Source organism: Thunnus albacares, chromosome 5 (genome assembly GCF_914725855.1).
Source record: "Thunnus albacares chromosome 5, fThuAlb1.1, whole genome shotgun sequence".
NCBI lineage: Eukaryota > Metazoa > Chordata > Actinopteri > Scombriformes > Scombridae > Thunnus > Thunnus albacares.
The window spans coordinates 1513313-1538377 of record NC_058110.1 but is presented as its reverse complement, the minus strand read 5'-3'; the positions used below and the strand labels follow the sequence as shown (position 1 = coordinate 1538377).

The following is a 25065-nucleotide window of genomic DNA, read 5'->3' as shown; positions in this document are numbered from 1 at the left end:
TTGAGACAAGAGATAATCTGAGACACAAGCGATAGTTGTGTTGTACAGTTTAAAATTCATTAATTTGTTAGCTAAAAGATGTGAATTGAATTGGATTAAAAGCACTAGAAAAAAATATGTAAAGTATGGCACTAAAAGTTCTCTCAAAGGTCACCAGTCACCAGCAGTCACCAAGGGTGTCACCTTGTCTGGTGGGTGCAGGTCACCCTCAAAGGAAAAAATAAAATAAATAAAAAAATTGTAAAAATAAATGAATAAAAATGAAAAATGAAAAAATAAAAAAATGAACAAATAAATAAATAAATACACTTTACACCTCTGTTCCTCCCAGTGTTTCATCTGTCCTGCAGCTGTACTGTGCACATTGAAACGGAGGGATGATGCACATCAGACAGGCCAAGTCTGTGAGATGTCAAGAGGCACATATTCACATTTTATTCCATAATGGTAAAGGTTTTGGACCTTTACCATTCTCAGGTGTGTAAGGAAGACAACGGAGAAAAGAGGAGGAGGAAAAGAAAGCCTAATATAGAGGTATGTCGTCTTATGTAAACATTAAAATGCTGTTTTGTGTGCAGACATTTCATTTGTAATAGTATAATTTTCAGATAACAGATTCAGATAACATTACAGATTGAAGGATATGAGACTGAATGGCAGTTAGTAGCAGCTATCTGGATAACTGCTCCTTCCTACAACGTAAAGCATTGTGCTGAAATTTAACTGATCAATATCAGTGATAATGACTAACACTATATCCATAAAAACATAGATTTCTGCACTGGGTTGCACCAGCTATGTGTGAGCTGGTATGAGCCACTTGGCATCTGGCACATTGTAGTAAACTAACTGCTGTTTCATCATTAGTGAGCTCTGTGATACTTTATGATTGACAGCTACGCTAGCAGTATGTGTGTAACTATTCAGTTGTTACAGTTATGTTGTAACTTATCTCAGTGGTACAAGCTTTTATTTTAGTAATGCATAAATCACAACTTAGTAATAATTTACATAATAAGTAGGCTAAGTTTGAACTTACACACAGCTGGCTGCAGCAGTTATTTGTCTGCTCTGCAGCTACATGTTTTTGCTTGTAATAATCTAATATCTACTTTATAACTGTCCAGATGCTCTCAGGAAACATCTGCAGAAGCCTCAAACTGCTGGAGAAGTTACATCTGATCTCCCGTCTAGACCACTCTCTGAAGCAGATCAGTTCAGATCAGATAGGAGACAATGTGTTAAAGTTGATGACACACTGTCCAGTAACATGAAGTGCACAATGGGTGTTCCACAAGGGTCAGTGTTTCGTCCTCTATTATTTAGCCTATATATTAATGATCTCCCTAAACAGTTTCATGATGTAGAACTGCAAATGTATGCAGATGACACCATCGTGTACACACATGCAAAAACAGCTGAGTTAGCTGCTGCTAAGCTAACAATTGCACCGGAAAGGATCACACATTGGCTTGATCAGTCATGTCTGAGTCTAAATGTAAACAAGACAAAAGGCATGTTTTCCTCTAAGACTATGGTACAACCTCCCAATGCTGATGTCAAAGGTGAAAGGATTGACATAGTCACTGATTTTAAATATCTTGGTGTGACACTGGATCCAAATTTGAACTTTAAGAAACATATTTGAAAAACGGTTAAAACCATAAAGTACAACTTAGCAAATTTTAGACATATTAGAAACTGTCAGTATATTTCTGCATACTATGATTCTTTCCCATATGTCTTATTGCATCACATGTTGGGGGGCATAAAACCTCTTGAGTCCTTAAACAAACAAATTCTAAAAACTCTGGACAAAATTCAATGCATTTCCATCACTGTAGGCTACTAGAGAAATACACTTTACTGAGCTTTGACAATTTTAGATTATTCTCAAATTTGTGCCTAGTTTATAAAATTTTAAATGGTTTGTCCTCCTCCACTATGTGACTTTGTGTACACTTGCTCAGTAAGTTCTATTAGATCCTTCAGAACATCCTCTATATAATATTGCACCATACCATTTTGTCGCCCTGCATTTGGGCAGTCAGCGTTCTCTGTGAAAGATGATGATATGAAGAACTGTTGTTCAATCAATACATTCAAGGCCAAACTAAAAAATCTACTAAGACCAATCAACTGTGTGACCACTGAGTGTAAACTTCATCTATGGTCTTCTCATTAGCGCAGGTAGTCTTGCATTTAATTTGACGAGTTTACATTATTAATTTCTAATTGACATTGTGGGTGTATGTGATGTGCTGTTGTCTGTAGCTTTTTATTTTGTATGGTGTGTTCTGTGTGTTTTTTGCTTTGCACTGCTTGTTGTTGTGCTTTTGTATGTTTTGATTGTTGGGGACTGTGGATGTAAATAAGTAAATTACTCCGGTGCATCTTTAATGATTAAAACTGTACACTGTCCAAATCAATAAATGACCATCATATCAAACACTTCAGCTACCTGCAATGAAACACAGCCTGTAGCAGGTGAGTTCTGTTCATGTTACAGCTGCAGTTATGTAACTAATGTCAATATGGACGAATCCAGACACATTTTTGCTATAATTCTATCAAATATGCACAATAAGTTTTGAACATACGTAACTCATCCTGTAGATCTGGAATGTTTTGTCCATTTGTCCACAAATTTCAGTCTATTTTTATTTGACAGTACTTTTACCAAACCTTTAACCATTTTCTAACCTTCACAATGACAGAAAGTCACAAAAACTGCAGCTTGCACACACAGATTTTATTTCTTTCATTTTCACTCATTAATTAATTTTTTTTCATTAATTTTTAAGGCAATATCGCCACCTACTGGATCTTTTTCAAAACAAAATTCAAATGAGCTAGAACTACACTGAACTATGGGTCCATTTAAGACCAATATTATCTATGATTAAATGGTTTCTTACATACTTGAATTATCATGGTAACACTTGCACAATAAAATATATTGAATCATAAATATCATTTCTATAATAAGAAAGGGAACATAGCTAATTTAAATACTAATCAATATTAGACTGCGACCATCTATATTTATTCAAGTTGTCTACAGGACACATTAAAGCTAGAATAACTTATTCCCATCAAAAATCATTTAAACTTGGATTCTTGACTTTTTTTCACTCATGTAATTGACCAGTTTTGATCAACCGTTATCTATAATTCATGCTTCACATGTGTTTATTGCCTGATGTGTTGTAATTTATGAATAATTGTATGTTCTTACTAAAGGATTAATAACTATATTTGCATGTATGTTTAGATTTACCTGCAGGTGAAGCAACAACAGACACAACATCCACTGCTACTCTACAGCCTGCAGACACCATCAACTGGACCAGATCCTGAAGTATGTGAGTCCATCAAGGCAGCAGCTACAGATCCCGTCTGATATGATGAGGATGGAGTTAGTCAGCAGAGGCCATATCAGCTAAAATAAGACTCAACATTTACAAAATGACAGGATGGGAGAAGTTCTCATCACCACCACTTTACAGAAGTGAATGGAGAGAAAATCAAGAGAAGCTGGGTGGAATATTCAAAAAAAAAAAAAAAAGTCTTTACTGCTTCTGCCACAAAGTGTTCTCACAAAAAAACTACAAAATAATCAGTAATGGACTTAATGACTGGAAAAACTGCAGTGAAATACTCAAAACTTATGAGAACAGTCCAGAACATTTTAGGCACATGACATCATGGAAGGTGTAATCTGTGGATTGTAATCTATGAATGACCAAGTCTCAGTGTCTTGGATGTTACTCACAGGTAGTTGGTAATATTTAATCATCTATTCATTCTTTGATACGTGATTTGTTTGTTTGAGGATTAATTTTAATTTATAAAAATAAAAATATTTATTTTTGTCTTGAAACCATTGTGGTGTCTGATGTTTGTCTGAAGTTTGTTGTCCATATTTTACCGAGCAGGTGGAGACGAGGCAGTACTGGTGGGTAATTTGGTTGGGGGGGGGGCACCAAATCCTTATCTCACCTAGGGCACCAAAATGGCTAGAGCCGGCCCTAGGAGGTGGGGTACAGGACACAGAGAAAGACGTTGTGGATTATTTGAAGTAGATAAGATTATACCATTAAATGTAGTGAGGGTTTTTTTTAATTACAACTATCATTTAAGAAATTATTTATTTACATAATGATGCAAAGTAGTCCAGGGATAATGTCTCATATTACACACTCCGGTACAGTAGGTGGCGGTATGCATTTTATAAGAACTGTTGCAACCCGCCATGATACCAGAAGAAGAAGAAGAAGAAGAAGAAGAAGAAGCAGAAGAAGAAGAAGAAGAAGAATACAATCATGAGAAGAAGATGTTCCCAAACCATCCCACAATGCATCGCGATACATACGTCATTCGCTCCTCAAAATCCAAGATGGCGGTATTTGCGAAACGGCCTATGGTGTCTGTTTGAGGACCAAAAGCATTAAACGAAGGCGCCGTGCCGCAGAGCAAGAAACTGGCAACATTTACATAGGATATTCACCGTATAGTCGTCCAAATCATTAAACAGAATCGTGTTTTGTATCCTGAAAGAAGCGTTGCTCTGCTAGAAGACGCTGGGAAGCTAACTTAGCGTTAGCTGCCCACTAACTTTGATAGAGTCAGAGGAATATCCAAAAGACAGAAGGTAATGGAAACATATATTGTTTTAATGGTATACTTGACTTGTACTTCATGTACATTAGTTTGGGTCACGTCAACGTTGACAGCAAGCGTTGGCTAACGTGGATATTAGCGATGAGCAGTCACAACAAACCAAGACGAAAATCATGCGCACATTTATGCTACTGTAGTAAATTCTTTACTATTTAGTCGCAAATCCCATAAGAAGGAACGACGACCAGTTCCCCATCTTGATGTTTAACGTTAGCGTAACAGTAGAAACGATTCATCAACATGATGTTAGTTAGCTTAGTATTTATTATCCAGGTAACTTACTTAACGTTAGCTTGCGGGCTACCTGGTTACGCTACCCAGTTAGCTAGCGGTGAACTTGTTATCTTGCTAAATAGCGTGACATGTAATAAGTGTGTCTTTTTTGGTCTGCGGTAGAAACGTCCTCCTATAAGGTATTTAAATGCGAGGTTAGCTGCGTTCGTACAAAGCGTGTGCTTACAAATACACTGCTTCAGTTAGCTAAGGTAACGGTAGCCTTAGCTTGCGCTAAGATAATTGTAGTACAACGGCCTCATAACAACATTAGTGATTCATGATGATTTCCTATGTACTATGTGCTTCATGAATAACGTATGACATTGGAAAAGAAGAAAAAACACGTATATTGTGATGGACCGACTGGTATCTCATACTAATTCCATGTATATCAAACCTTCTACTTCATGTTTTCAGTGAGTTGTGTGTTATCTGGTGTAATTGACCAGTACAAGTACTTTTTCAACCAGTCCAGTGCGACAGTATCCTCAGTGTTAATGTCTTTTTGTCATCATGCAAGTTGTTTGTGAAATTACTTCAGTCAGTTTGTGTTTGATAAGCAAATGATTGTCATCTTTGAACAGTCTCTCATAAAGTGAAGCCAGCTGATGGAGCCAGTTAGACAGTGAAGCTTTAGGCCTTCTCATTGCAGACATTTTGACTTTTTACTATCAGAATTACAGACTGACAAATATCAGCTATGCCTTTAAGCAAGGTTTACCATGTGTTATAACCAGCAAAAATAGACACCAGTGTAAGCAGGAGAAGGTGCAAGTCACCATGGTTGATCAAGGGAACATAAAGGCTTTTGCTTTGTCATTAGCTCAGCTGATGTTTCAGAAGGGTCAAAACCTTCGAGGTCCAGATCTTAATTATGTTTTTAGGGTGCATTTACATCTTTAGTTTGCTTCATTTGGTCCAGTCCAAGGGGAAAATGTTTCTATCCAGTTTGAGCTCACACTGGCTTCAAAACAAAAGAACTGAGACAGACAGACAGACAGACAGACAGACAGACAGACAGACAGACAGACAGACAGGTAACAGTTTCAGTGACTCTCATCCTGCACCATCAGCACTACATGGATACAGGTGGGAAAATAATATTCTGCTGACTGATAGCAAGACATGAAGCAGGCTTCTTGTATATTTAAAGAATACACCACTGATTTAGCATCGCACTCCTTTACATTGTTGGACAGTAATAAAAAAAAGATCTAAATCGATGCGGCAGGGCCAGAGATATCTTTTATACCCCATGTGTGTCTATAGAGGTAGTAGTGAATGAGGGGTTAGTTGTGTGATTGTGAACACATCTCAGGTCAGCATGTCTGAGGTTGAAGTTAAAGTTTAGAACCTCGTTTAACTGATATTTAAGGTCATAAAGTTCAGCATCAGTTCAGATCATTTGAATCATTTCTAGAAGTTTGGATCATATGAAGCCAACACCGTCATAAGTGTCAAACTAATCTAAACGTGTAAATACGTTCTAAATGTGTCAGATCTACCTTAATTCATGTTGACTGAGGTCTGTGTACGGCACGGCTGATCGCATATTTGACTCTGCAGCAGACTGTAAGGAGATAAGTTATGATTGTAGAGGCTGAATCCTATGAATATGATTTACATTTGTATTAGACTGATATAACGTTTTGTGACAACAGTCAAGACACTTGATAACATTTATGCAAAAATCTCATAAAACAGTCCTGCTCATTGATTTGAAACAAAGCCCACAGCGGCCGACACACATTCATATAATCTCACTATATGATATGACATCTTTGTCCAAACAGTTGCGTCCTTGATTGAATATGTGGTCTTTGCTGTGTTATGATGAGGTGCTGTTCTGTTTCTTTGCATGATATATGTCATCAAAGTATAATTAATTAATGTGACATAAGCAGAGGTGGTCTGCAGGAGAGCCTGCGTATGTAGTTGGTTATTGATTAATGATGATGGTAAACTTGGTCTAAGATGATTGTACATTAATCTGTGATCCTCCCTGTACGTAGCTCATCAGTTGGAGCAGAGGAAGACAGCAGGAGTTGCAGGGATTCAAGCATCCCTTCTCATCATCGGGCCCTGAGATGACATCACAGCAGCCTCAGCTCCCCAATGCTGCTATTCCTCCCCAGCTTGCCCACAACTCTTCTCATCAGGCCCGGCCTCACATTCAGGCTAATCAGCTGGACTCAAGTCAGCACAGTGCAGCCGCTGGTCCTCTGGAGCACCGAGCTCTGACAGGCAGGCCTGGCTGCTCCGGTGTGGCTACAACCAGCGGGGCGGTGACCAACAGGAACGTTTCTTCCTCCTGCCCCAACTCCAGCTTGTCCAGAAGAGATGGAGGCTTCGAGCCTTGGCCTGAGGAAGCAGTGGACAACTCCCACGGGCTGTACTCACTCCACCGCATGTTTGATATAGTCGGAGCCCAGCTAACGCATAGAGACGTCAGGGTACTGTCGTTTCTGTTTGTTGATGTGATCGATGAATACGAGCGCGGCGGCATCAGGAGTGGAAGGGATTTCCTGCTGGCCTTAGAGCGCCAGGGTCGCTGTGATGAGACCAACTTCCGACATGTGCTCCAGCTTCTGAGGATTATCACCCGCCATGACCTGTTACCTTATGTCACACTCAGGAAACGACAGGCCGGTGAGTAGAGCAGCGTCATCAGTGTGTCCACAGCAGAAGTTCAATACGTGTTTAACTAAACTTGCAGACCAGTATAACGAGGTTCATACTTGTAGGAGCTTCATTGACTCAAAGCACTCAAAAGCCAAGAGACTAGAGAGGATAACAGGAGATATTAAATATGACTGTATGATCAAAAATATACCACATATATATATATATATATTACACACTAATAGGTAAACTACACAAATAACATTCATAGTTTTTCAACGTTTATTCCACTGTCAGAGTAAAAAGGTTCGATATCAAGACAGCAACAGCTTCCATTATGTCGCTGCATGTTGTGACCTCAGTGTCTGGCGTGTTGTATGAGAGGAAACGTTAACAGAAGGAAGTCAGTCAGAGAATCTCTTTTAGCTGCTTTTACATTATGATGGCAGCATGTGACTGAATTGTATCGAAGGCATATTAAATATGATAAAATGTTGTATGATTACAGGATAACAACACACTTATATTAGACCAAAAATATGATCATTATACCTCTATAAATATTATGATTGAGTAAATAGGTCACTCTAAAAGTTGTGTTTTATCCTCAGTCACTAACATTCAGCAACATCACAGTGCACAGCCAGTCCCATTCAATATTAAACAACGTTATATCATCAGACTCTCAGCAGAATGTACGAGCCTCTAAACACTGAGAAAGTCTCAGTAAACAGTCAATACTGATGTGTAATTACCTCCAGTCTGTTGTTGCCCTCTGACCCTCACCTGCACAGTTAGTGTCATGAACACAAACTGGAGGAGGGACGACATGAGACCATGACTGAAATGTTCCCTTTAAATCCTGATGTTACAATGGTAGAGGCTGATGGGTTGATGATGGACAACGGTCCGACCCATCAGCCCGACCCTAGTGTGTGTATTCTGCACATCCACTATGATACAGCATTAAAGGTTCTATATGTAAGAACTGTGAAACAACGTACATGTACTCATTGTTTTTTATCGCCATCGAGTGAACGAGTTGTAACGCAACTTAAAAAATGAAACCTTCCCCGACCGTCTCGGCTGCAGGAACAAACTGTGGACTGATTTCTGTGTGAAGCACAAAAGACTATTGATGACAACAGAATGTTTTTAGACAGCGACGTAAAAACTAGAAGGAAAGATTTCTGACATCCAGAATAAACACTGAGCACATGGTAACATATGTGAAATATCACAGTTATACACTCACCAAACACTTTATTAGGAACATCTATGTAATCTAATGCACATCACTTTATAATGCACTTACAATGTAAGTGATGCACAAGCCTCCTCCTGTGCAAATATATATGTAAAAGTTTATCTGAAGCTAATATGAAGCTTCAGCGTCCAAATGAGTCAAATCAAGTAGATATCTTTCAATGTTACAGTCTTTTTAGTGCCAAAGTTCCTCTTTTTGTTACTATACTTGTACAAGGAAACACAAAGAGGGAATTTGATGCTAAAAAGACTGTAAATGTGTCAGATATCCACCTGATATGACGAACTCAGACTGCTGAAGACTCATATGAGAGTTCAGATAAACTTTTAAATCACATTTGAAGGGGAGGAATGATTGCAGTGTTCATATGGAGACCTGACCGGGCAGCTGTTTGTTGTTTCATGTAGATTGATGGCGTTGTGTTTGGGGTCACTATGGATCTGGTTGACCACACCTGAGCTCAGTCACTACAGAAATTTGCAGTTTTACCAGTTCTGATGTGTTTGCCAATGTTCGTGAGTCTCAACCTCTCAAAAATGCAACAGTGTACTAGAATAATAATAATAATAATTGAAACTGCGAGTAGCGATGATCGGGCCCTCGCACCTTTGTGCACGTCGGGGTGCACCACACGTGAAGAGCTGTTCATTTGGAGCAACATGATGCAGTAATACATTTACCAGAAGGCAACTGACATGGATATACGTTTTCATGAGTATTGGAGGATATAACTATCACTTCCTGGACTCTCATCAAGCATGAGAAACTTAATGACTGATGGTTCATCTGCCCACCAAATGTCATACAACTCACTGCTGACCTTTTCTTCTGCTCTGCTTACATTCACCGTCACCTCTCTGCCACTCGCTCTCTGCATTTGCTCAACTACACACACTCATTTAAATTAAATGCGTTTGGGGGGCACTGTGGAGCCCGCTGGCCTCATCTGAGCCCAGTCACAACAGAACTGTCAGAGCTCCTCAAAGATGCAGCGGTGTACTAGAATAATAATACTTAAAGCTGCAAGCAGTGATGAACGGACCCTCACACATCACATGTATCAGAGGGAGCAGCTGTCGTGGTATCACTACTAGAGTTCAGCTCTTAATTTTCTTGATTATTGGACATTGTGTGAATGAGTGAAATATTATTTCCTGTGTGCAGTATGTGGAGCTGGAGATGAAATATTGGAAATATTTTATTTGATGAACTATGTGTAATTTAGGCCTCACTTCCTGTTGCCGGTAGACAAAACTACATAAATATTAACACAGCAATACATTTACCAGAGAGCACCTACGTCTTGTTGCTGTATATCATGTGTTGATGTAAATTTCATGTAAATCGGATGATGTTTGTCACAGAAGGCTGACTTCCTGTTGTCAGTAATAATAATAATAATAATAATAATAATAATAATAATAATAATAATAATATCTTTATTTATATAGCACCTTTTAAAGTAGGTGGCACTTTGACTATGACTCAATATCGACATGCAGATGTGTTCAGGCCTGGACTCTTATCAAATATGACCAATTTAGGACAGATTGGATAATGTCAGGTGGAGTTATAGCAACTTCCTGTTTAATGCCCCAAACATGTTTTGGGCAAAATTGACTGTCCGTGTCACGCCAAGGGAGGTCCATGAAAATGAAAAGTCTTTGTAATTTTGTATTGCAAAGGTCTTTTAGATGTTTCCTACCAAGTTAGAAGTCGCTCGGGTTAAATCTCTAGGAGGAGTTTGTTAAAGTACAAACCTGTCAATGGCTTCATTTTGCAAAACAAAATGCAAAGTAGTGTCTGACTTCCTGTTGTATTAAAGCTGTGGCTCCAAGAGGCTTTTTCAAGTCTCAACATGTTACATGTGCCGACCAAAGTTCATACATATATGTCACATTTGAAGGTTGGAGCTTTGACTTTGAAATTTTCTAGGGGGCGTCTTTGAACCATTTTTTCCAAACCCAAGATCATTTCAGATATCAAGTTACACTCCTGATTACTTCTATGCTAAAAGTAATCAGGGGGCGCTACAGAGCCGATGTGCCAGAACCAAGTCCAGTTATGATACTAATCCTCCTGAGTCTGTCCTGCTATAAGACTGGAAACAATCAAAGACCATAATATAACCATAATATAACCCTACTATGTAGACTATTAAAGATGAATGAAGATCAATGAATCATATCTCAGCAGATACATGCACATTCACTTTAGCCGCCTACACAAGACGACGTTAGATTAACATCAAAATATAGATTCATAAACGTGACAAATACCTCAAAAAGTCCTAATGTCCAGCAATCAATAGAAATAAAAATAGAATAAAGTTAATTAAGATTGAATCAAAATCAATGTTAACAAGGAAGAAGCGAGAAGCTGCAGTCTCATGCATAGTGCAGCCGATCAACCTTGGACAGCAAGGATCCGGGATGAAATCATCCGTTGTCAAGACTGTTCCAGGAGAAGCAGCAACGTGTCCTTGGTGAGAAAGAAAACCTCTCTGTTAACCTCAATATAATTCTAGTTTAAACAGAACATTAATAATATTTACAGTAGTGCCCATATGTCAGTCTTAACAACCATTCTGTTGTGTTGGATGTGACACCAGAACCCTTCTCATAGTGGGAAGAGGTTTTGACTGGTATCTAGACATCCAGGCTGCTTTCATGAGGAGAGACAGGTACATGTGATGATCTGGTCTGAATAAATATTTTGATACCAATGTTCTTAAATTCTGTAACACAAAAGGAAGCATAGCTTGATTACAATAATATCTCAGTGTCATCTTCCAGCTTCCAAGAAAACCTCTCTGCACTTGAGGAAGAAGAAGATAGAGAGCTGAGGAGGAAGAGGAGGATCCTACCTCCTGACACTTGACCAGCCATCAGTGAACATATAAACATGGTACTATCAGTCTACAGAGGTCTCCATCTCAACGACCCTCTAACACCTCCCTCTGCATTCAGGCCTCCTCAGCAGATTCAGTTTTGTCTCCAGATGGAGACGTGATCAGTGCAGAGAACAGAGTCAACTCGCTGATGACCTCAACAAAAACTCTCTGAAGCTGAAGAAAGAATTGACTTTCACCTGTTTACATGTTTTTACTCTGTTTGAATCTTGTTAAAAATTAAACAGTTTCTGCCAAAAGAAGAAAAAGAAGAATTACAGTTAAAACATCGTCTTGTCTCTGTTTTACAAAATCATAGAGAACAATAGATACTGGTATTGAAAACTTGATACCCATCCCTCATCAAAAAGATGGAAAGAAGAAAAAGGAACAAGTGATGAGTCAAAGTAGAGCAGCTCGCCTGTCAAACATGCTTGTGTTATAGTAAAGACATGTACGGCTCACTGCTGACAGAAGCAACAGCATGAATTTACACTGACTGGAGCACATTTCATCATTCAGCAGGACAAAAAACCCAACAACCAACACAGCAACCAAAGAGGTGGAACATCCTCCACTGGCCTCCAGTCAATCAGCTGATCTCAACCAGACAAAAGGCAGAGAGTCCACAACAAGAACTGAAGGAGTCTGCAGTGAAGGTCTGGGAGAACATCACCAGAGAAGATACAAAGTGTCTCCTGATGTCGAAGAGTCCAAGACTTCAGACAGTCGTTGACTGCAAAGGATTTTACTCTAAATATTAAATATGATGATTGTGTTTGACTTCATGTGTGTCCAATTACCTTTGATCCACTAAACTTTGGACGCTGTTTGTTCACAGTCTGTGTCTGTATCTCCCACACAGTTCTGTCTATATTGATGTAAACTGACTCAAATTAAAGCTGAAACTGGCTGCTACTTTTGGCTCTGTGTCCTATTTGACTGAAAATAACTGATATAAACACACATAAACATAAACATGTAGGTGTGTTCAGTACCAGTCAAAAGTGTAGACACATTGAAGGGAATGGGAAGGTCTGCGTCGGCTCTGTCTGCTGTGTGATGTCATCCACTAGTTTGAATGTGATGATTGCAACTGAGATTCAAAATAACGTCAGACATCAACTGTCATTTTCAGTGTGCCCAGACCCCGTTGACAAGTATCTGGAGGAGACGTCAGTGCGCTACATTTCACCAAGAGGAGCAGTACAGAGCAGGGACGCAGCGCCTCACAGGAGGACAGGTGGGTGTTTGTCTGTGTCTCTTCAAACATCAAGAGTAAGATGAGTAATATATCAGCTAATGGGACATTCTCATACGTAGCTAATTGTATTGTGTGTATTGTGTGCTGTGATGCAGAAGCTTGATTAACATTAAATGTCACACTCCAGGTCCTCAGCCAGTCATCTGCTGTTCTCCGTCAGGACCCCATGTTGGCCCGCCCCGAACAAAGCCAGCGACTCCCGTATCCAACCGCAAACGGAAGAGAAGTCATTCCTCAGCTGACTGCAGAGAGAAGCAAACATGTGGTAAACAAAAACAACAGAGAGAGAGATCATTTTGTCTGATCTTAAAGAATATGATGCCAAAAAACTGTTTGTTATGAACCTGCACTTAAAGGACAAGACTTCAATCTTATGTGCAGAACCAAAACAACAATGAACTCATCTTACTTAAGCAATATTACACAAGAGGGTGTGCTCTCGTGTAATATGTTGTAATATTCAGTGATGCTTACAGAACGAGGCGCTTGTCAACAATAAGGTAAATCACACCCTCGAGTGTAATATTGTGATTATACAACATTTACCAACAAAATAAAAGATATAAACAAGATTTATTCATATTGTGAGACAGTTCGCTCCTCCGTTTCCATGGAAATACATGGGGTATGACTAACACCTGGTAAACGATCACTCACGTCAGTATAATCCAATGTAATAAAACCTAGTTAACTACTCCAGCAAGTAGACCGACCCTTAGTAACGACCTAGCAACAGAGAGGATTTCTAGTCCCTGCTGACTCAGCCAGACAACTTCAGCTGAATGATAAATACAACACATATAAACATAAAACTGCTTTGCTAGCTTAATCTCGTAGTAACTAAAATATCTGCTGAAAAAAATATTTTTTCCATGGACAGATTCAGCTACTTTGTCTGTAAACTTCACAGACGTTTTTAAGCTAGTATCGCCGTAGCAACAGCACAGCTGATGGAGGATGCTGGAGTGGAAGCTGAGATAAACTCTCAACTGAAGGGAAAATGGTTAAGTTTAGCTGTGTGTGGGGGAGCCAGATAATGATGAAGAGTGAAGAAGGGTTCAGGTTTTTCTGTGTGTAACTGAAAAAAACCAGTTTGCCAAGTTCACATATCTCCGCAATTCAAATCATCCACCAGTCGTCTACCCAGAAGTGACTGTTGTTGTTAGCGTGACGTCACAGTCTGTAGTTCTAATGAATGGCGGAGTGATATTCATTGTGATGGAGTGATGAGGCTTTTTTCATTTGAGCACGGCGAGGTGTGCTGTCACACTGATTTGAGTCTCGTTCTAAATGTCTAGTTGACCAATCAGATCGCTTGATTGGAACTACGTGTTGTATAATTACAATTATTGTGTGTGTATCTAGAGTCTGATATCTTATTCTTCTGCTCTGGACCTCTGTTGTCCTGTTAAAACATGTCAGTGAGTCACACCGCTGCATGTCCCTTCACCCCAGAGAGAGACAGTGATTAATACACACAGACCAATAACGGCAGTAAAACTTTAAGCCTCAGTTCCTCGCACAGTAAATTCCACTGGGTAAGTGTGGGAATGTGGTTCCATTGACAGAGCTGCGTTAGGTCGGGCTACATATCCCAACATCTCTGTGCTGAAGTTCTCAGAGAAATTTACAATGTAGCACAAAGTTAGGAGAATTAGAGAGTTAGGTCAATGAAAATGTCCAAAATAGTCTCTTGGAGTGCACACACACACAGACAGCTCCATTTTTGTTTGTTACTCCTCCACTTGGTTGGTGCTGTATGTGCAGTATAAACCGGTTCATTTATTCCTTATAATCAGCAGTCAATCAACACATTCCTGTTCAGAAAGTCGTCCACTTGTCGAGGACTTTTGAAGGTGTGTTCCTCACCGTCGAAACAGAAACACAAGCTGTCCCAGTAGTACATCTGGAACCTTTTCAGATCAGCTGTTCATGTCCTGTTGAACTGACATCTAGCCTCACTCAGCTGGACCGATGAGTCCTGGTGGATGTGAATCTTGTTGCCCTTGTACGTTAGCTGGCCTTTTTATAGTTTTTTCTTGTGCAGGCTGAGGACTCTGTGTGCCCCGTCAGTCTTAACAGTTCCTTGTTTGGTGTCCGATACCAGCATGTCTGGAAGCCAGGTGTCAAAAAACCTGATTGCCGATCTCCCTTCATCACCTTCTTTAAGACTGATGACTTGTTGTCTCTGCAGCTTCTATTCTAACTGTCCTTGGCTCGTGCGGTTAAGGGTTTAGCTCTTTGCTCAAGTTAAGTGACTCCACACAGTTCTGCAGTCTTCACCCACAGAGATGCAGCTCTCTCTCTCTCTGTCAGTTATTCTTTTGGTGTTGTCTCCAATGTGTTTACTCAGTCTATTCAGTGGGGACTGCAGCAGATTTCTGCTCTATTAGAGAGCTAATCGTCTCCAACATTCTGGGCAATAACACTGTTGTGTCTTTTCGTTGAAAGACGTCGCTAACCTGAGAGCAGACCATGTCATCTTCAGTTCCCGACATGTTTCCTAACAAAATAATCCACCAGAAATAACAAATAATTGGACCTTGAGGCGGGATGCTGGATCATGTGAAACCCATTTCTTAATTATTAATTGAGAAACTAAAAAGAACTGTGTGTACATGTGTACGAGGTGTGTGTGATGTATTCTGTGGATAAATCCTGACTGGAAGGTATCTGCTTCTGTCTCAGTGGTTTGATAACGTATCATAGTTTGGTTGCATATTGTTTAGAGACGCCCAACGAAACCGCCTTTGGAGGACGTCCAAGATTTGATAGAGCAGATTTTTTTCAGTCGGTTCTCAATCAGAGAGAGTTTAGACAGCTACAGATGCTTTTACCTGCAGACCTGGTTGGAGAACTGGTAGAATGAACCAGTTCATTTCGAGCATACTTCAGGCAAGCTGTCATTGGGATGTTGTCATTTCTAAATGTAAATGAGGTCATTTGTCTCAGTCCTGCTCTCTTGTTCACTCTGTTTTGACTCGATTCTTCTGACTCTTACCTTGTGCTCTCCTCCTCAGATATTCGCCTTCGGGTTCGTGCTGAGTACTGCCAGCATGAATCTGCACTTCAGGGCAACGTCTTCTCCAACAAGCAAGAGGCAGTGGAGCGGCAGTTTGAGCGGTTCAACCAGGCCAACACTATCCTCAAATCCCGAGATTTGGGCTCCATCATCTGTGACATCAAATTCTCCGAGCTTACCTACTTGGATGCCTTCTGGAGGGACTACATCAACGGATCATTGCTAGAGGCCCTTAAAGGGGTCTTCATCACAGATTCCCTAAAACAGGCTGTGGGCCATGAGGCTATAAAACTGTTGGTCAACGTAGACGAGGAGGACTACCAGGCAGGTCGGCGCAAACTGCTCCGTAATTTGGTCACAAGCGGAGGGGCTCCCCCAGGAAGTAGCAAAGACTGTGTCTCTTAGATACACTGTCCAGGTGATAGCATTCGGAAGGAACACTGCTGTGCTTCCCTCGCGGGGAATAGAGTGAGATGTGGTGGTGTCATTTGAGGTGCCTGAAGTGCGTGCCTAAAAGAAAACTCAAGAATTTCCAGCCAGCCCGTTGATTCCTGGAGAGCGAAGACCGGAGGATATCTAGTTGTCACCCCCTAAGCGTAGCATGCGAGGTGATTGGGAACTGTGTCAGCAAAAAGTAGGCAATGCGTTAAAGGTTGACATAATTTTGAATATGAAACTGTTCATTTTCTTCAAGGGAGGAGAATGCTGATCTCATGTGCATTAAATCTAAAGACAAGTTTGTTATTTCTGGTATGTTAGTTCATTGAAACACATTTGTTGACTCCCATGATGCTCTTAACTCCAGTTGAAAAGCAGAGTTACTACAGAAAACATGCTTAAAGCTGACAAGTTACTCCCAGTGGGAGCTGTACTTTATTGTCAAAGTGGTTCATTTTTGGTGAAAACTTTCAGTTTTTCAGGTACATTATAGATTGATTGGATTAAACCAATCAGAAAGTGTTCTGTATGTTATAGAAAGGCACAGACCGTAGTAGACTTACCATTTGTTTCTCTGTTTCTGTCATCTTATTATCCTACTTCCCCAAGAATTTTAAGAGTTTCCTTGTCTGTAAAGATGAACCCTTTTTAGAGCCTGTTTTACTGGCTCATATTTGGTCACTCTCAACATTATTTGCTGTGTCCGAAATCACTCCCTATTTAGTAAATAGTGCACTATATCTACCTTATGCCATTTTATTTGAGTGTCTGAATTCTGAGTGTGTAAATGTATCCACGATATAATGTCCTCAAACTTTCTACAACCGAATGATGAAGGTGGTGTCCATGGCATGTTCACTACTATGTGCTAACAATCCCACAGTGCAGTGTAGCACGTTTCATAGATGCAAAACAATACGTGTCTGAAATCTCAACTTACTGCTCACTATAGAATAAATGATCGGGTGTTTTATATATAGGGAGGAGTGAACGAGTGATTTCTGACACAGCCGGTGAGTCTCGGCTTTCTTTTAACAAAATCTCAATAATGACTTTTGTTGGACGATGTATTGTCCCAGAAATAATTGTGATAAAAGATATTATTGTCATTTTAAGACCGTTTTATGCCACAGTTGCAGTTAACATGGTAATAGCAGTTCAAATACCATACGTACCTGTTTTGAGAGGTGCCAGGACCTTCACCTTCTTCACATACCTGCATCCTACACAAACAGTCCACAGACCCCCAGCATACGTTCACTAGCGAAGAGTTTTGGGTTTCTAGAAACGTCAGGAGCCGTTTTTATTTGTCGGGGCGAGCGTGATGCTCACGTTAAAAAAAGGGAATTTTATGAGTTAAATATACACAAGTCCTTCTCTGTTTGTCTTAAAAAAAAAAGAAAACATTCAAATTTACGACCACCGCATTAGTATTGTTGGTGCTTTCTGCTGGTCTATGTCAGTAGGTGGTAGTATTACCCAGGATTCCTCTGGGGACCGGACTTTACTCATAAAGCAGCACTTGTTGAACAGGAACGACTCGCGGCGTTCACTCACTACTGTTTACAACTTTTTCCAGGTTAGTTGGGATGCAAAGTTTCTCAAAATCAAAATGAAACAACTCAGTAATGTTCCCCCAGAGTTTAACGTTTTATTGTCATAGCTTGCTAAATGAAACAATAAAAACAAGGGGTAAACAGCCTGTTTCATGAACACTACGTACTGCGGTTTTCCACAGTTGTGGTTCGCAAAAACTGGATTAATCAAAACGCTGAAACCTTCTGGAAACAACCTGCTGAACCAGTAGACAGACCACACAGTAAATGATGCTGTTGGCATCATGTTCGCTAAAATGTTCTCAACAAACATGCATATAAACACAAAGAGCAAAACCGATAAAGGTCATGTCCGTATTTAGTTTGATAAGTTGATGATGTAATTATTGTGACAGGCTGAATCTCAAATATCTTTTTAACAGCAGCTGTGATTCTGGTTGAATTTTAATCTCAGTCACTGCCAATATTTAAACCGTTGTGTTGAGTTTTATCCGATGGAACATCGATACGTCGTCATTTACAGGTGTTTGAGATTTTCATTGTCGGCCTGGACCTCTTGACCTCTGCCTCTAACCCCTGTTCACTCATTATGTAAGACTGTTACAAGATTGAAGTTTTATTTGTTTTTTTATTTGAAATGACCTTGTGAAAATCACAGCCAGTGTTGGTAGATTCACTTTAGTTGTCATGGTAATAAGCTCAAGAACAGACACAGTGTATGGGTGTCACGGCGTCAGCAGAGTCGTCTGTTGACTGTTTGTCGATGGAACAGCTGTCCGTCTGTTCAACTTCGTCAACCTTTGATTTCAGACATTTAGTGCAATTTATTTGTAGCTTTCTCCACTGCCCTCTGCTTCCTTCCTCCAGAGGCACTAAACCGCAGGCTGACAGTGCGAGTGTGAAGCATTTCATTCACAATGTGTTTATTCTACAATTGTATTCTGAGCATATGGCAAAAGTGTTAAATGGGATTGATGGTGGGGTGATGATGGCAGGTTTGTTTACTGTGTGAATCAGGAACACAGACGGCTCCCGCCTGGATGTTTGTTCTCATGTAGGTGCAGAACTTCTGAGCATGTCGGCAGCCGTCTGACTGAAACACAGCACAGAGACTGTGCTATGTTAAAGTATTTTTTTTTAATATATATTTAATGACAACATACTTCAAATTCTTGCTTCTTCAGTATCTCATCATGGTAACTATGGTATGGAAAGGTCAGAGAAAGATTGTGGTCACATTTAGTAAAAAGTTAGATGTCATGTACTTCCTGCACCTGCACTGAGTATTGACATATGACATAAACCCTGTAGAGCAAACTCAATCAATATGGACACAGTTCCCACGGTTACCGGGCTGCAGTCATACATTTTCATTGTGGCTTTAAAAAGACAGAATTAGACGGGTGTACCAGGATTGACTACGACTCAATGCAAACTCACAGTACTTTAGTTTGAAAACCACTGATCTCTATCAAAGATAATGTAGCATAATGCAGCTCTATGATGAGATTATTTCAATCCTGTAACAGAAGTAGATCAGAGACCGAATATCATCGTAATAAGACGCCAATATGTGGTATTTTTCCTTTACTGTTCTGTTGCTCGGTGCACACAGCCAAATGACTGACATAAATAATACCAGTCAGCTCGCAGGCTCACACGATGTAGCTGCAAATGTGTACTTAGTCAGCAAAGTAGGGTTTGATTCAGTTCTTCAAAATAACAATCGGCCCCTGAAGTGGGATTGTGAAACTAAAAGTGTGTGTGTGTGTGTGTGTGTGTGTGTGAGATGTATGCTCTGGATAAATCCAACATGTTAAAAATCAATGTGTTTTCCTTACTGGAAGATCTGTGCTTCTGTCTAAACAGTTTGATAATGTATCATATTTTGGTTGCGTATTGTTTAGGGACGCCCAACGAAACTCGGCTCTGAATTGGAGGAGGTCCAAGATTTGTTACATTTTTTTTTTCAGGTCGGTTCTCAACCAGAGAGAGTTTAACAGAGCTCTCTGTCAGTGTTCGACTTCCCATTGTGAATATTTGTTCTTGTTGCATTATCATTCTTTTTGCCAAATTTTTGTAATCAAATTTTTGCCTCTTTTAGTTAAAGTGTGAGCTGAAATTCAGCATTTTACTTTGACGTATCATATTAAAAGTTAAGTGTATGATTTTACTGTATATACGTTTCCTGCTAAAAAAAAAAAAAAAAAGCCCTTACTTATTATCTCTGTTGTCATCACATCCATGGGTACATATCAGAACACACAAGTCATGATTGGAAGGCCACTAATACTGTGAATTATATAAAGTAGGCCTACATTTTATATTTTTACCCCAGTGGAATTTCATATAAGGTTGAAAGTTAGTATCTATTATATAGGTTGGTGTATGTTTTGTTGATTGTATGTTATGTTAGTTGTTAAATGCAGCTGTCTTTTACGCAAAATTGCATGTAACCTTCATGATCCCCCAGAAATGTCATAGACGCTCACAGTGCTAACATTTTGTAAATAACTTTATTGGATGTCAGGTTTTCTTACTTTTGCATTTCTTTCTGAAAACAGACACGTAGGACTGTTAATAAATGAAGTGGATGGGTTTTATTGAAGTCCCAATCCTAATTTTTCATGTCACATGGCACATATAAAAATTAATCTTGTTGGTGGAAAATAATGTACAATTTCCAGATCTGACTGTAAAACAAAATATAGAGGACATATTTACACAAGACGCTTCCTGATAGATCTAATGCTTATAAGTTGTGGAATAATCAACACATGTAAATGTTTAAACTGTGTATGAACATTTACACACTGGGCCTTGGTGCATCTCACTTCTCTCATACACGTGTCCTCATTCCTTCCACTCGCCTCCTGCTTATCAGCTCGTCACTCTATGGACACGAGAAAGTCGACTTTCTCAAATCCAGGCAACACTTTTTTTGACAAACTAGGCAAACCGAGTTTGTTTGGGCCATGAATGTTCTTGCAGAGACTTGAATGTAATGTATGTCAGTATGAACCAAACACTCTACCAGTATGATGGTATAGCTTTCAACACATGTAAGTGAAATGATAACAAAAGTTGGTGGTTAGTTCTGTTTAACTGTTGACCAATAAAAGTAAGCCTTGCCGTTTTCTGTATGCCATGGATACTCCGCAATCAGTTAATTTATTGATCACCAAACTGAGCTTTGACTAACCGCCGTGACAGCGGGTCTGCTGCCTGTCAGTCAGTATGATCCAACTTTGTACAAAATAGATTAAACAAATTTCTGAAAATACGTTGGCTAGTCGTGTGTCCTTGTTTCCAGACGGTGTTTTCATACAGACTCTGCAATCAGTGGACTCGTTCATTAAACTGAGTTCAGTCGCTGCAGCAGCAGATTTACAATCCAGACACAAGTATTCAGACAGTTTTGTACTTCATTTAAAATAATAAACACAGCACATAAAATAATGGATACTACATCAATGTGCCAAGTCTCAGCTTTAATGTGAGTAGGTTTACATCACTATAGAAAGAACTGTATGGGAGATATATCCCTTCTAACACAAGTGTAGGAGTTCACAAGTAACTCTACAGACTCACATGAAGTCAAACACAATCATCACATTTCATTTTTAGTTGATGTCGATGAGAGGCTGAAGTCTTGGACTCAGACATCTGCAGACACCTTCAGCTCTGGCTTGTTCAGTCTGGTTTTCAGCAGGCAGAATGCAGCTCAACAGGATCGAGATCAGGTGATTGACTCGGCCAGGTGAGATCCTCCATCTCTTCACCCTGAACAGCTCTTTGGTTGCTTTGGCTGTATGTTTATGATGATGTGAATTCTGTCTTTCTTTCTGTATGTTTTCTGTTATTGAGGCTCACCAGGGCTTTGCATCTTGTGCTGATTTGTTTAAGAAATAACTTGATTGCATCTCTTTTTGGCTGGAACGGCCAGAGTCCAGCTCTACAACCACGGTTGTCCATGAGTGATTGACTGAGTGAGTGATGAAGTTAGCCAGCTGGCTGGCTGAGTGTTGCAGTTTGCTCTTTCAAAATGAATCAGCATGAGATGGTAGAAGCAGAGGACAGCAGCACAACGCAGAGTGACTGTATTTCTGCTCCGAGCTCTGACGGTGTTAAATGCAGTGAAGTCGGCTAAACTCTTGTTTAAACAGACGTGTGAGCCGAGCTGCTGCTAACGATTGCTCAGCTTGTTTCTCTGGAAACTTAAGATCCAGATGTCCGATGACTAAAATCCTTCATCCCATTAAAAGATATACTTCAAAAGATCTTGGCCTTATTTCTTGGTCATAAACAAAGACCAAGATTTAAATAGTTTAGCGTAAAAATGTGGCTTAAAACTGAATAAAAGTCGATTTATGACAGTTTCCACCGGACAACCATTATGCCGATGTACTATCTTGTATGCATATAGAGGGCATTTGGTAGAGGGGTATGACATTGACAGGCAACCAATGAAACAGACCGTAACTTTGATTAAAATTACAGATTTTTGAGGAGCAGAAATATGCAGGGCTCAGCTCAAAGCAGTGGCAGCCCACAGGACCTGAAGGATGGACCCAAAGTTTTGGCACTGCGCTCACAGCTGTTGGTGTTGACATGAACACAAACACTGCAATATAGGAGCATTTGAAGGGAAACAGTGATTCACAACTTAAAAAGAATGTGGGAGGAGGGTAAAGCCTGCCAGTGGTAGGAGGCATGGTCTTGTGGCTATGCAGTGTGATGCAGGGGGGTCAGAGGACAGAGACTGACCACCGTGTCTCTGCCAGATCTGAGTCACACATGCATGAGCGGGTCTGCCATCTTGGCCAGCTAGGTACGGCAACACCACTTGGACAAACCATATGCAATTGCAATTTGTTAAGTTTAGTTATGATTATGATCAGGGCCATTTTGGTGCCCTAGGTGAGATAAGGATTTGGTGCCCCCCCCCCAACCAAATGACCCACCAGTACTGCCTCGTCACCACTCGCTCATTCTACGGTAAAAACATGGACAACAAACATCAGACACCACAATGGTGGCAAAAATAAATATTTTAATTTTTATAAATTAAAATGAATCCTCAAACAAACAAATCACGTATCAAAGAATGAATAAATGATTAAATATTACCAACTACCTGTGAGTAACATCCAAGACACTGAGACTTGGTCATTCATAGATTACAATCCACAGATGACACCTTCCATGATGTCATGTGCCTAAAATGTTCTGGACTCTTCTCATAAGTTCTGAGTATTTCACTGCAGTTTTTCCAGTCATTAAGTCCATTACTGATTATTTTGTAGTTTTTTTGTGAGAACAGTTTGCAGCAGAAGCAGTAAAGACTTTTTTTTGTTTTTTTGGAATATTCCACCAAGCTTCTCTTGATTTTCTCTCCATTCACTTCTGTAAAGTGGTGGTGATGAGAACTTCTCCCATCCTGTCATTTTGTAAATGTTGAGTCTTATTTTAGCTGATATGGCCTCTGCTGACTAACTCCATCCTCATCATATCAGACGGGATCTGTAGCTGCTGCCTTGATGGACTCACATACTTCAGGATCTGGTCCAGTTGATGGTGTCTGCAGGCTGTAGAGCAGCAGTGGATGTTGTGTCTGTTGTTGCTTCACCTGCAGGTAAATCTAAACATACATGCAAATATAGTTATTAATCCTTTAGTAAGAACATACAATTATTCATAAATTACAACACATCAGGCAATAAACACATGTGAAGCATGAATTATAGATAACGGTTGATCAAAACTGTTCAATTACATGAGTGAAAAAAAGTCAAGAATCCAGGTTTAAATGATTTTTGATGGGAATAAGTTATTCTAGCTTTAATGTGTCCTGTAGACAACTTGAATAAATATAGATGGTCGCAGTCTAATATTGATTAGTATTTAAATTAGCTATGTTCCCTTTCTTATTATAGAAATGATATTTATGATTCAATATATTTTATTGTGCAAGTGTTACCATGATAATTCAAGTATGTAAGAAACCATTTAATCATAGATAATATTGGTATTTGACTTGAAACTTTCTTAAATGGACCCATAGTTCAGTGTAGTTCTAACTCATTTCAATTTTTTAAAAATCTGTGTGTGCAAGCTGCAGTTTTCGTGACTTTCTGTCATTGTGAAGGTTAGAAAATGGTTAAAGGTTTGGTAAAAGTACTGTCAAATAAAAATAGACTCTCTAACATCCATTTGTGGACAAATGGACAAAACATTCCAGATGTACAGGATGAGTTACGTATGTTCAAAACTGATTATGAATATTTGATAGAATTATAGCAAAAATGTGTCTGGATTGGTCCATATTGACATTAGTTACATAACTGCAGTTTTGCATGTGTTTTGGTATTCTTAGCATTTCTTGACTTGGAACTAGTTTTTCTTCTATGTGCTTTGTCCTTAGGAACCACCATAACTTATAGATACAAGAGGCCAAATTTCCTGTCGTTCTGATAAAGTGAGCGTCAATGTGATCAAAACAATGAACTATTACACATACATATACACAGACAAATTCCACTATTGGGATTCTTTTTATTGTAAGGCAGCACACCTCATAATTACAATATCACTCACTCTTTTCATTTTATTTGATGGCTACATTATTGTTGTTTAGTTACTTGCTTGAAGAGAAACAGACGTGAAATGTCTGCTGGTTTGATGTATTTGAACATCTAAGACTTGGGATGTTGGATGGGATTTTGGGACACTGCAGCCTTTACGGACACAGACCTATCAAATACACAATATTACTTATCTTACAATATCAGTGTTTGCCTGTTGTTTGTCATTCTCACATTAACGCTGTGAGTTTGTACTATTAATGATTTAGTATTTCCTCAAGAAGATTCCATTATACACTTAATCCAGATTATATATACGCCCCTTATCTCACACCATTTAAAAAATATTCTGATTGGGAGAAATGAGCCATATATAAACGATGTATGAACTGACTGATGTTAGTTATATCCAGTGATGAAATCATTTTTATTTGTGTCTAAAGTGCCGCAGCTAGCTGACAAT

General features: G+C 39.4%; 1 protein-coding gene across 1 annotated transcript; it reads left to right on the top strand.

Annotated features, from left to right (window-relative positions):
• Nucleotides 1-4344: 4344 nt before the first annotated feature.
• On the top strand, nt 4345-21301 carry dedd (death effector domain containing). Its single transcript, XM_044351590.1, has 5 exons — nt 4345-4654; nt 6972-7608; nt 12877-12981; nt 13130-13267; nt 16023-21301. The coding sequence occupies exons 2-5, from the start codon at nt 7047-7049 to the stop codon at nt 16427-16429; spliced, it is 1212 nt and encodes a 403-aa protein (XP_044207525.1). The 5' UTR covers nt 4345-4654; nt 6972-7046; the 3' UTR covers nt 16430-21301.
• Nucleotides 21302-25065: the final 3764 nt, after the last annotated feature.

What these genes read in the sequence shown, in the direction of transcription:
- dedd (XM_044351590.1), top strand. Translation starts at nt 7,047, where the DNA reads ATGACATCACAGCAGCCTCAGCTCCCCAATGCTGCTATTCCTCCCCAG. An exon ending in AGCGCCTCACAGGAGGACAG is followed by an intron (nt 12,982 to 13,129) that starts GTGGGTGTTTGT and finishes GTCACACTCCAG; the next exon opens with GTCCTCAGCCAGTCATCTGC. An exon ending in CAGAGAGAAGCAAACATGTG is followed by an intron (nt 13,268 to 16,022) that starts GTAAACAAAAAC and finishes TCTCCTCCTCAG; the next exon opens with ATATTCGCCTTCGGGTTCGT.